This window comes from Colius striatus, chromosome 3 (assembly GCF_028858725.1).
Source record: "Colius striatus isolate bColStr4 chromosome 3, bColStr4.1.hap1, whole genome shotgun sequence".
Classification (NCBI taxonomy): Eukaryota; Metazoa; Chordata; class Aves; order Coliiformes; family Coliidae; genus Colius; species Colius striatus.
Window position 1 is genome coordinate 10,685,075 of NC_084761.1, and position 13,404 is coordinate 10,698,478.

The 13,404-nt window shown below is 38.6% G+C and overlaps 1 protein-coding gene across 1 annotated transcript in view; it reads right to left on the reverse strand.

Moving 5' to 3' along the window:
* BAIAP2L1 (BAR/IMD domain containing adaptor protein 2 like 1) overlaps window positions 1-13,404 on the reverse strand; it is a 40,554-nt gene that overhangs the window by 5,606 nt on the left and 21,544 nt on the right. Inside the window, exons 4-11 of the mRNA XM_061992987.1 lie at window positions 5,982-6,043; window positions 5,816-5,887; window positions 5,355-5,492; window positions 3,873-4,025; window positions 2,693-2,860; window positions 1,803-1,950; window positions 431-638; window positions 73-150 (exon numbers count right to left, since the gene is read on the reverse strand). Coding sequence (XP_061848971.1) covers window positions 73-150; window positions 431-638; window positions 1,803-1,950; window positions 2,693-2,860; window positions 3,873-4,025; window positions 5,355-5,492; window positions 5,816-5,887; window positions 5,982-6,043 — 1,027 coding nt within the window. The remainder of the gene's footprint in view (window positions 1-72; window positions 151-430; window positions 639-1,802; window positions 1,951-2,692; window positions 2,861-3,872; window positions 4,026-5,354; window positions 5,493-5,815; window positions 5,888-5,981; window positions 6,044-13,404) is intronic.

Consider the following 13,404-nt stretch of genomic DNA (forward strand, 5'->3'; position numbering starts at 1 on the left):
ACATGAACAGAAAAATAACTTTTAATAAATGTTAGAGAAGATTATTTCTGCAAGTCCCACCCAAAACATTACCTTGGCACTGGGACAAATGCTTTATCTGCTGCTGGTTCTTCCAGTGGTCTCGTGTACGATGATGGAAACCATCCTTTTCTGTAATGGGAAAGTTTCTCAGTTTCATAGTATATAAAAATGGAAAGATCTTTCAGAAGACAACAGAGGACAAAACAGTGAACTCAATGAACCGAGATTTAACTTTTAAAGACCTGATTTCTGATGATACCAAATGAATGCACAAAATCTCCTTGAAGAAAGGCTCTCGGTCCCCAGCCAGCAAAAAAAAAGGTGGGAAACCATTTCCTAATCCCTGCTAACAAAATTTTGTCTTGTTCAACTATATTGATTTCCTTGGCCAACATATTGATTATCTTACACTTTAGTTGTGTCATGTTCCCCATAGAGCCATCCATCCTTTTCTTCAGCTACAAGCAGCGTGATGACATCCCCCTGAGCAAAGCTGAGCAACGTCTTGTTACTTCCAGCAGTATGTGGGAAGATTGTCTTTACTTTTTGCCTCTTCATTATATTTAGTCCCGTGGCAACAGAAGTTGAACGTGATAAACTGGCATCATCTGAATTCTCTGTCAGAAAAAGAAAAGCAAAGAAAAAACCAAAAAGCAAAGTTAACTACACACTAACAAAACTAAATACAATTAGTAGTCTGATGGGAAAAAAAAAAGTAGATAGGAATACTCACGTGCAAGTCAAGTTCTGACACTTTGTACTGCTTTGGTTTCCACTTAGACACATGTCAATTATTTACCAATGCTTCTTATCACTCTGAAGTTTTTAATAGCACATGCATTTATATACACACACACACCCACTTCATCACAATAAACTTGAACCAAGGCACATAAATGTTACGTCAGTTTTAACTGGCTACTTTTTTACTCTTTTGGCATGAGAAATGCTAAATATTCACAGCCATAAAAAAAATAGTTGCAAACTTTCCAATCTAAAAGAAAGTAACTGTATAAAATCCAATAATTCATTTCCAAATGTGCCTCAGCTGCAAAGGAATCGATGGGAGCTGCAGATACTTGGCACTTTGCAGGCACCAGATGTTGCCAGAAGACAGTGTAAAGCAGCTCTTGAAATCTTATTTTAACAGCACGATATATTATGAACTTATTTTTAAGGAAGAAATTGGTATTGCTAATATCACATTGCAGTTCTGCTTTTCTTAGGTTGTGATCTTAGCTTAGTTCTTGTCTATAGCACAGAAAGTTAAAAAAAAAAATCAGAAACTTAGAACCCCAAATCTTAATAGGATTGTACATTTCAGGAAAGAAGTAGAAGACTGTTTCTTTTGTCCCATGTGCATTCTTCCCTAACTGCTACCTGCCCTTAAACAAAAGCAAAGAGAGATTGTAATGGTAGTTCATGTTTATTGTGTGCACTGACTCACTCAGCTGTGTCTTGTTTACAATTACAGAATTTATTCTTCTGATATGGTTGGAAGTTATACAAGCAGTTAAGCTGGGTTAATGAGGGACACATAGAAAGTGGTTCAAATAGAATCTACCTGTCTTGACCTGCATTTTACTGCAAACAATTATTTTCTTCTTGTAAGATATATTTCTCCTGTTAGATAACTTACATAAAGAATTTGTAAAGACCATTTTCCACTCCTCTGTATGTCCTGGAATTCCCATCATCGTAGCAGCCAACAAGTCCTAAGATGATTTCAAACACTACAGTGTGTCATTTACACATGCATAGTTTGCAACTAATGCACTCACCTGCTGAGTGATTGAGTTTTTCAGAAGTCTTTGGAGTCGTTGCAGGATTGTTGAACATGTCAACCAGTGGACTCGTGTATGCCCTGCCCATAGGAGCTGGGGGCACACTTGATGCATTCTCATGATGAGGATAGAAATCACTTCCAATCTAGAGTCAAAAAAACCCAGCAATTTCACAACATTGAGGACACAGTGATAACTTACTCGCAACATTCAATTCTAGAAAGCAATGCTTATGTATGGTTAAATGATACGTACTTAGACCTGTCAAAGTCCTCATGAAATTGCTGATAGAATTGTTTGTACGAGCCTTCTGTGCCTTGATAAATATTTGTATGTGGGAATGCTAGGATAGTCTTTTTTTTCCTCCACAAATAGCACAGTTACACCTAGATAATCTCAGATTTTTTTTTTAAGTTTACTAACATCATTTAGAAATTCAACAACTAATGGTGACACAACATACAAATAGAATTTAGAATTTAACCTGCACTCTAATACGCTCATGAGAGTCATGGACAGAAGGAGGACTGAAAATAGAAATAACACTTTAAGTTTATATTGAACTACTGAGGATGTAATTAATAGCAATAAATGTAGGAAAATGGAATGGTTAGAACAAATATAGTCCTGAGGCTGGGCTCTGCAGACCGAGTCCCAGGCAACCAACTGAAAACTGAGCTTTGTTTGGATTCGTGCTTCCGCCTACTGTCCTGTGGACTCTCCCAGCAGCAGACCTTCAGCTTTTGCTTTCATAACCAGCCCCAACATATTCCAGCTGAGGCACATCAGAGACTAGCCCCTAAATGCTTAGCTACAGAAGGTGGTGGTGAAACCACTCTGCACCCGTTTAAGAGGGAGAACCTTTAACCACCGAAGAGCAAACGTACCATGGTATTTCTCTCTATCATTGGTGAAGGCTGTGGGGTTCCTGATACTGGGGTGGAACCGGGTGTCCTTAGTTCGTTGATCATCATTCGGACTTTTTCAGGCACTTTGGTGGCATCACTACAGATTTTCTGCCACTCGGGCAGCTTGGATTTTAGGAATTCAGCACACTGCATCCAAGTTTAAAAGGTACATGTCAAAGAGAAGCACTTTCATAAAATTGCAGAGACCTACTTGTGAATTTTGTTATACCAAAATGACACCAGCAAAATGGAAGTATTTTCAAAGACCTTTGTAAGTAATGCTTCTTTGAAACAAGTCATAGAACTGTAGAATCATTACAGTTTGAAAAGACCTTTTATGTCAAGTCCAACCACTAATTTAGCTCTGCCAAGCCCATCACTAACTAAACCACGTCCCCAGCACTTCACTATGCATTTTTTGAATGTCTCTAGGGATGGGGACTCCACCACCTCCCTGGGCAGCCTGTTCCAATGCCTCATAACCCTCTCAGTGAAAAAGCTCTTCCTAATGTCGAACCTAAACCTCCCCTGGTGCAACTTGAACCCATCTCCTCGTGTTCTGTTGTTCATTACTGGAGAGAAGAGCCTGACCCTCACCTCACTACAACTCCTTCTTAGGTAGTTGTAGAGAGTGATAAGGTCTCCTCTCAGCCTCCTTTTCTCTAGGGTGAATAATCCCAATTCCCTCAGCCATTCCTCATCAGACTTTTGCTCCAGACTCTTCACCAGCTGTTGCTCGTCCCTGGACACGCTCCAACACCTCCATGTCCTTGCAGTGAGGGGTCCAGAACTGAACACAGTATTCAAGGTGCAGCCTCACCAGTGCTGAGTACAAGGGAACAGTCACACTATTCCTGATCCAAGCCATATGTTGTGGAAAGAGACTGTCCCTTTTCAGGGCCAGACACTGGAAATACCCAATCAGTCCATACATTTCTTCTTAATATGTAATTTTTAAAAAGTCACAGTGACCCTTTATTGTTGCTACAATATATTTAAGAGAATATTGCATTGTAAACATAGCTGTGAACTGATCCCAACACTTGTCTGCCACTACAGCACTGGTTCCTACATATTCTCTTTGCTGTTTATGGCAGCCTGATCTCCTGTATCATTAGATTTCAGGAGTTTAATTTCTGTTTACACTTGTGCTACCAACCTGAATGTGATAGAAGTGCATGTGCTGTGTAAAGCTGCAGTGCTTATCAACCAGAAAACAGAATCTTCTTTTTTCTTCAAGGAGAGCATCTCTGCAGCCGTCTGCAATAAATCTCTGGATATCGCTCTGCCGAGAGGTCACAGTTTCCAAATACTAAGGAAAAAACAAAAACATGACCACATACAGTTTGAGTTTTATGTGATACAACGTCATTACTGAGGCAAACTCCAAAGGCCTTGGGAAAAGATTTTGGAAAGGTGGAGTGAGGTAGGGTGGCTCCACTTCCAAGTCCTCATGCATACATCTAACTTCCCTTATCTCATCAGGTAAATGCATACCTTTTACAGGCAATCAATCATCTATTTAGAGGGTGAGGATGGGGGGAAATGAAGCAAAACAAAACAGCCTTTCAGCCTCTAAACAAAATGCTGCAGTAAACAAGAAATCAAAACAGCAGCTATGCTGAGCCATTTTAAGACCACAAGTGTTCTAGTTAGACTAACTACCTTCATCTGCTCCCTAGGAGTTAGTTACTTGCACAAAGCTATGATGAGTCTCTGCTTCGTTTTAGAGAGACAAAAGGAGTTATGAAAAAGACTAAACTGTATTTGCCTGAGGTTGTGAGGATTAAATGCTGTGATTAAAACTGTGATTAAGTCCTCGAATTCTCAGTCCAGTACCTGAAGAAAAGAACTGCTCTGCATGCAGGTTAAAGGACAGGTGGTAAGAAAAAGGAGCTGGTGCTATTTATGTTTACTGAACCGTGTTATAAACAAAGTTTTCTTTGAAAGAAAAATAGAAGAATATCGGGAAAAAAACCCACGTAAGATATCACGGAATAAAAGTATTGTGCAAGTAAAAATATCAATGGTGAGTATTTTGTGAGAGATACGACAACTAGGAGTTGGTTTCCTTCGTTGCCTTGCCATTTCTCATTTCGCCTCAAGATGGCAATGCTGTTTTAAGATTGGTAGGAAAGGGACTGGTGAGAAGAGACGTTGGCATTGCCAACAATTAATTTTTTAAAAAATCATTTCTAGCAAATTAGTACTGCATTTGCGCAGCGTGGCTGCCTCCCTGTGTAAACCTCTGCAGAAAGGTGTAGTTACCGAGGTACTTCATAAATAAATAAAGTAGTGGTCAAGGGATGAAACCTAGAAAGGAGAGACCTCTGAACAAGTGCAGCAAAGCAGCCCAGAGCTTAGTTTCAACCGGAACACGTATTCTAGGAGTGCATTTAATATAAACCAACTTTAAGAATCAAAAAATGTGTATTCTTTGTTTAGCAACAGATATGGTCAATAATTACAACTTAAAGAGAAGTTGTATGCAGTAATAATGTTGCACATACATACAGAAATTGTGGTAAGGTTCAGAAGCCCTCATTTACAACAAACTCCAATGTGACATACAGTAACTTAACATTTTCTTTTGACCAGTTCTCATAGAAAGAAATAAACAAAGAAGAGACAATGCACTGACCTCCATTTCTTTATGCTCATATTTCACTACGTTTCGTGCTCCTTGGCTTTTCCTTCTGATTTTTTTCAGCTCAGCTTGAGACTTCTCTAAAGAATCTAACTTGCTTCTGTGCTCAGTTTGGTACCGCTTTAAAGTTGCCTGCAATGAAAGCATTGAACACATCCCTCAGTGCACTTGGCCACATGCCTGGGTAAGTGACTAAAAGGCATTACTGTCACCTCTGAGATACAGATGCTCCACACTAGGTGAGTTAGGCAATTGCCTTTCTCAAGTTGAGTTCATAAATGCTATTAAGACATGAATTGTTCCCTTTTAACTCAAAATAAGCATGAAAATTTTTACCATGTTAAGTATCTAAAACTCAGCTTTAATGTATTAACTATTAGGGAACAGTGTCTGAAAAAACTCTTTGACTAACAATAGATAAACAAAATCCGGCTTTCAGAATGGAAGGTACTCACATTCATGTATTTTACATCCAGATCTGTTTTCTTCTGCAGTTCAGATATAATTTCTTTATGAAATTCTTTGAACTTTAAAGGCAAATGAATAAAAGGTTGTTAGAAGTTGGCAAAAGTAATTTACAATTTCAAAAGGAAATTTTAAAAAAGAAACTGTTTAACTCACACTCTCCTCTAGACTGTCATTAAGTTTCTTGTGTGTTCTTGAAATTTCTACCAGAACTTGGCCTGTTGATAAACATACAACCATATTTGTTTCTTTCATAGAGTTCTGAAGTTGGTTAACAAAGAGCAGCAATAAAATATATTTCATTCATGTATTTATTAACGAGGATGTATTTAAGAGGGATAGGAAATTTCTTGCTGTTGCTTATCTCAGCAGTTTAATTAAACACCTAGATCTGGCCAGAGAGAAACCAAGAAGCTCATAAGTGACAGAAGAATAATTGATCATGCATTATTTTGCAAAAGGGACATAGAGTGCCAGACAAAATAAATACTTCCCTCTCTCCAGGATTTATATTGATAACATATTGATTTAGTAACAGCCTCTTTTCTTGCCAAGTCAGAGAATAGCACACAAGATCTAAAGACCATTGCTGCTATCCAAATAGCTGCTATGCATTTTTGAGTCTGAAGGTGCAGTTTGTTAATAAACATTACAGTTTAATTTTCAGAATTAGTGAAGTAACCTTTCACATTCATTCACAGCACACCTGCTAAAACAGATCTGATACATATGCTGATTAATTTCCTGTGCTGTTTTATCAGCCATTACAGCCTGACTGCACGGCATTCACTAACAGCCAAGAAGATTTCTCAGCATCGTCTCAACAAATCTTACAAATGCCTGTTCTGCTCTGCTGCCTTCCAGCACAATGTTACACAGCTTACTTTACAGTAAGTTAAAAGTTGGAAGTGAAAAGTTGGACTGTTTCGATTTGCTTTAGGAGGATATAGAGGAAAAATAGCTCAATCCTTTGGGTGTGGTTGGCTCTATGTGCAAACACACGTAAGCTGTGCCCGCTGCAATCCTGCCCTGTGTGCAGACAGCCACATCATCCTGCTTGGCATGGACGGCCACATCACCCCCGCTCCCTTCTGAGCCTCTGCCAGTCTTGTCTGGGACATTGCGACATCCTGCCCAGAAGAGTAGTTGGAAGTCCTGAAGCTCCTAGTTTGACTTCACCCAAACAAGATATGGAAACAGTGACCAGGTCTCAACCAGGAGCCCTTATGAAAAGCTGAAAGTGCTAGGGCAACGATCAAATTCCCAAACTGTGTCCCATCTGAAGGTCTTGACTAGACATATGTTTTACTGCCATTTCATTTAGTGTTTGAGTGCACAGACAGGCCCTACAAAGCTACACACAGTTCTGGAACCCTGCCTGTGTATCACCAGAGCAGTCACTGCATGGCACTGCTCTGGGTGTACCCTCCCAATTGTTATCTTCCACGATTCTCAGTTTCCCTGCTTCAAAGGGGGAAAAAAGAAGAAAGATCCATTAACTGTTCTACATGCTGTGCTACAAGTCCTGTTTTCCCCCATCCACATTCTTTGAGAGCTCCCTCCTGAGTTAGCCAGCAAACATCCTATAAGGCTTCAGGTCCTTCAGGTGCACACAAAAGCTCCCAAAGATGCAGATACTTTAGGAATGTCAGAACTTTTCATGAGATCCTTCTCATCGTCTCATCAAAACTATCACCCCATAGTGTATGCTGGTGGCTTGGTAACTTTCCCCTATAACACAGGTGCATTCCCCTTGTGCCTGGATATGCATTATCACCTTTCTCCTCTCTTGTCTGTTATTCTCAAGTTACAACGTCTCAAAATTGTAGTTTCTCTGCAATGACAACTGTATCTCCTCTCCTGTGAAGCAACATGACACAGCAGATCTTTACCTAAATAAGGGAAAATATGTCTCTATATAATTGTTTATAGGGAAACACCAGGTGGTTCAGGAAGAAAAATACGTGCCTCTCCTGACTTCTCAGGAATCCCTCTGCATGCCTCAGTCCTCACCTCTACCTCTGGGCACAGCAGGCAAGAAGGAATCTGAGTACAATGAGAACAGTCAACCTCTTGATTAGCATGAAAAAGGAATTTGCACTCAGGATGTGAGATGGGAGAGACAGAGGGCTGCTGTATTTTTTTTAAAGAAGCAGTGTGTGTGTGTGTGTATATAAATACACACAGAGAGCTTTTCTGAGTCCTTCTGTACAGCCTACAGAGCGCTATGCTTTTTTGTTCATATTTGAAGTTGCTGGTGTCTACAGAAATCTAAGGTCTATGAGAAGTGAGAGGTGCGACAGTAATTAGTTGCTCATAAGCAATAGGAAAGTAAATACAATGTAGCTACACAGACACTTGGAAGTAACAGACATGAGTAAGCCACCTTGTTATTTTAAGGCTGTAGAAGTGAATGCACTTCTATATAGTCCAGAGTGGTTTTGTTTCACCAAAGTCAACTAAAAATATATATTTTAGACTGTATCAGGCTTTTAAAGTTAGTAGAGTTTTGCAAACACTTCAAATGGAAAATAGCGTTAAAAGAAATAATGACAAAATATCCAAGACACACAAATTTAGTTCCAGAGCGTTTGGGAAGCTACAGAAATTCATGGGGAGTGCTGAAGCGGCCCCTCAAAATAACCACCCTTCTAGATTTTTGTTCGTTTCAAAATGAACTTATTGTCCCTCTTTTTAAAAAGCACGCTTTGCGAATCAGCTGCCAACGCAGCACACTGAGCTGAGCCCTGGCAAGGCTGAGGCAGCCAGCCCCAGCGTCCCAGGTACCCACAGACACCCAACAACGCGGGGCATTGACGGGGCTGGCCGCGCTCGCTCAGCCGCCCTTCCGCCGGCCGGCCCCGCCGCGCCGCGCCATCAAACCGCCCATTCACCTGGGCCCGCAGCGGCAAGAATGGAAAACCTGACGCTGCTGCCAGGGTGTTATTTCTGTCTCACACGGCACTTGAACTGGCTGCAGCCTTCAAGTCTTTCAGCTTTGAATGCTTGGTTAGAAACAGGGTTTTTTTCATCTTTATTACCGTGAAAACATGTCCTGAAATAGGGAGAACTTTACAAACTACGCTTCCTTCTAAATGGCTTGTGCTGGGTTCTTTCAGAAGTTAACTTCAGAGTGTTCTAGAACACAATTTAAATAGTATTATTAGCTATTGATGACTGTATCTAATTGCAATTTCTTTTTCTCTCAACAAAGGCTCTCTGTATGCTGTGCATCAGGCAAAAGTCATTTTATGCTGGAACCTCTTTACTGTCACTGGTAATCCACAGGCACTCTATGTACTGGCTCACCCATTTAATTTCCTCTTTCATGTTTTGAATCAACATTTGGAGAAGAACCCACAGTAAGCACACCCATTAAGATTTAAATTACAGTTTAAATTATAGGTCAGATTCTGCACTTCGAATAAACAGAGGACATTTTAAAAGTGAACATATACCATGGTCTTTTATTGCCAGTTTCAGGTAAGGGGTTAGTCACATTTCAGTGTCTCTCCCAAATAAGATTATACAAGGAGACAGGTTTTTGTAGAAGACTAATTCAAGAAAGGCAAAGCAACCCCTAGCCTACATGTTCCAGTGTCCAAGTGGAATGGAAATTGAACACCTTCAATGTAATATTTTGATTTTAATTACAATGGAGAATTATAGAATAGTTCTAATAAAGACAATGGGTTACTCTGGATTAATACAGGCATAAACAGACTCCAATGCTCAGTAATTATTCGTCCTGCAAAAAAAGGTACAGAAACCACCTTAGGGTAAAAGACATATATTTCTCCCATCAACTAAAAATGTTTTGCTGTGTATTAAAGCTGCTCATGACCAGGTTTTATATACGAGAGTTCATAATACACAATAAACAAATATTAACCTTGTCATCTATTGGCAAACCCAAACCTATCCACAGAATGACATGACTACAGTGTGTGATAACACACCACTTACATCCAACTTTATCTATCATTTGTGACAGACACACTGTAAACCTGAACCAGCTTTAGACATCATATTATGCAATGGATTAATAAACCAAACCAATGGTCTTGATGATAAACTATTAACACTTGCCTTTTGAAGATACTTTTTCTGCTTTCCGTTCCCCCACACCCTGAACATGAAATCTTTGTGACTAAAAGTAGAGGTACATTAAATATTGCCACATTTGTTTCAGAAAACAAAACCACAGTTGTGCTTAGAGGTACTTGTTCTGTTATCTTGCTGTAGGTGCACTATGGGGAAGAGAAGATACAATCACTTCCAGGGAGAGACTTTGGGGAAGGCCTCAAATACCTTAAATAACTTTGAATAAACCAAACATTTCTCGTGTATAATACAGCTGTAATCTGAAATAGGACCTCAAGCAAATTTATTTTAGTTTCATATAGGTTCAATGCACAGGTAGAAAGATCTTTTAAGCTTAAACTTGTGGAATATTTTTAGGCTTAGCCAAGGCTGATGGTCATATCTATATTTTCTATTAAGAAAATAAGCCAGACTAAAATTCCATTAGTGCTGTTGGTTTGTTACAAGAAAATTACTCAATCACTAAACCTAAATGTGTAACAATTATTTCTCCATATATAGCATTCCATGAACAAAAGATATCTTTAAAAGACTGTCTTTATGGTAGACGAAAACCAGGAAAAGCAATTTCTAACAGCAATATTCATTGTAGGGCTGACTACAAAACTTCTGCAGCAGTTCCACTTCAACCTCACTGCTCACACTGCGTGCTTGAATTGGTTATTATTTGTCTTTTTAGCTTAGGTTGACTGTTCTTATGGCAACAACAAGAAGAATTAGTTGAAGTTAGAAACAAAAACTGAACTCAATCAACAGATTTCTGTCATGGAAAAGTATTAAGAGCTACTGACAAAACCCATATAGATGTTGAAATACTAGACAGTTATATTAGAATAAATAGACATATGAATTGCATCACCTTACTTGAAATATACTTCAATTTTGATTTATTTAGAGGTGGTCACTCTTGAAAAATTTCAAGTCTCTTAATATGAAAAACTTCCTTTGATGTCTGCTTAAATATATCACTCATTTATCTCTTCTTGTCCTATTTTGCATTCAGGGCAAGTCTAGTAACTTCATGTCTTGGTGAAGAAACCATGTAATTATTTACATTAAACAGAAGAATGAAAGGCTGAGTCAAAGCTACACATGGTGACAGTATAGAGCCACTGTACTATTAGATGCCACTTCTGTTGGTGACGTTCTCTTTCTTCTAAGCTACCCTTTGTCCAGAAGAAAGGCACTTAAACAAGGGAATGTAAGAAACAGGCTATTGAAGCCAGTAGCCCCTGAAAGGTAGTAAAATCGAAAGTTTTCAAAGGAATATGGTAGAACAAACAAATATGATTGAACAAAACATGTGATAAGTCTCAAATGCATTAAATTAATCATCCTTTTATAGGAAGGGTTTATTGCAGAATTTAATGTGAAAGACTAAAATCATAAAGAAGAACAAAGTAGTATAAAATTTCCCAAGTCTAACTCTACTTTGTTTCTAACACAATTTGTCCAGAATGCTTTAAAAAAAAACCCCAATCTGTAGAATGAATGCTAATATGCACATAAATCAATAGTACTAGGTCAAGTCTGCCTTTCCTTACTGCATGAATGAACTTGAAATAGGAAGCAAGGAGTAAATCTCTCTGTAGTTCATTTTGTAAAAGGGCATTGACACATGACCACTCAATGCCTTTGCATGAAGGTGACTTCAGAAGGTGAAGGATATTAAAAACAAAAGAATAAAAACCTACAATAAAGAGAAGGGGAAGAAATTTCAGAGTATAATAAAGTATCTTAAGTTCACTCTCCATGTTATATGTAGTGCTCTGAAGCAAGCACCTCCAAATAGAAATGTTTTGCTGCCAGCAAATAAATGTCTGTAAATAAAACAAAAATAGAAGCAAAGGGAACTTCACATTCTAAATAGTACTCAGATCAATTACTTTAAAAACTGTAGAGCTCTCACTAAAGCTGTGAATATAACAAGCAAATATAATTTAAACCAGATTAAACATGAGTTAAAGGAAATGAAAAACCCCATGATGCAATGGCTGAAGTCTCTGTACTCATGTACTAGTTCACCAAGATAAAATCCAAAAGAGATATTCATTATGAACCATGAGGAATGAAACTGAACATCATCATATTATTGGACACATAAAAGTTAAATTGAAAGTACTATACAGTTAAAGAGCTACAAAGTTATACAAGTGTGGTCCTGTTAACAGCATGTGCTGTCAAAGTTGCTTACGTTAGGGTCCCACACAAAATCTACTGCACCAATTATTCATTTAACATACAAATAGTCTCATGCTTTCAGCTCCTCCTTCACTTTGTAAGCATTTTATATGAAGTTGCTTTCAAACCATCATTTCTCACCTAAAGTTAGCTCACAATATTTCAAGTAATTATCTGAAACTGATTTAATGCTCAATTAAGTTCCAATGTCTCCATAGCTCACTTTAATCACTATTTTTGCATAAGTTCCTTTTTTTCTAAATACTTAACACTTTCAGATATTTCACAGCCTCATTGGTACAGAACAGACAAACTGTCTCCCAAAGTTCATAAGACCCTGGAAGATGCCTAGATTGAAGTGTTTTGCCCCCATGCCCAGACAAAAACCAGTAAGCAATAGAGTTGTACAAGACACTGTTGCTAATTTTGTGAGCTGGGTTCCTGCAGTGTAAAATGGTGATGAACTCCCAGTGCTCTACTTTCTCCTTCTCATAAGGCTTCACTGCCTGTGCTTCTCACATGGTTTTCTAATGAAAAGTAAGGAAACTGCCTGAGCTAGAACGTGTTTGACCCAAGTCAAAACTTCATCTGCTTGAAGTTAAGATCAAATCACACAGTGAAAAAAGATAAAAAAGTAGTTTAGCCTTTGTTTTTATCCAGCCAAATAATTTCTTTCCAGCTCTATCATAGTCAACTAATCAGTCCACAGCTGTTACAATCAGCAGAAACTACTTTTTAGGATCAACAGACTTTCTGCTATTGAAAGAAGAGGACCTTTTCCCGTTTTTCTCTACCACATTTACTGTGTAAATTCTGTTTCCAAAAGGTTTGCTTTGTTTTGATATGTACATATGTACATATACATACATACAAATATCTCTGCCTCACAGCCTGTTCCCTCTACACCAGAGCCAAATAGCACCAAGGGGAAAAAAAGAGAGAGGATAAAAATGGCTAGTAGCAGGCTGCCACTGCTATTTTCTCTTGGTCACCCTATCTTCTAGCAAGCTTCTTGGACCCCCCCAGGAGCATATAGCCAATTGGATCAATGGCACTGAGGGTGACAGTTCAGCTGTGGCCACCATCTTAAGGATTTCTGTCCTCTAGTCACAGGCTTATTATGTTGGGGAACTAGCTGGCAAAATGCATTGAGGACCAGTTATAAAATGATGACTGGAATTTTACCCTAAATGAATTTACCTTTCTAAAGGCAAAAGCAAAATGGTAACCACCAAGTCTCATCAGCTCAGCTGTTAATTATTATTTACAGTAAAATTTGCTAGAACACATACTT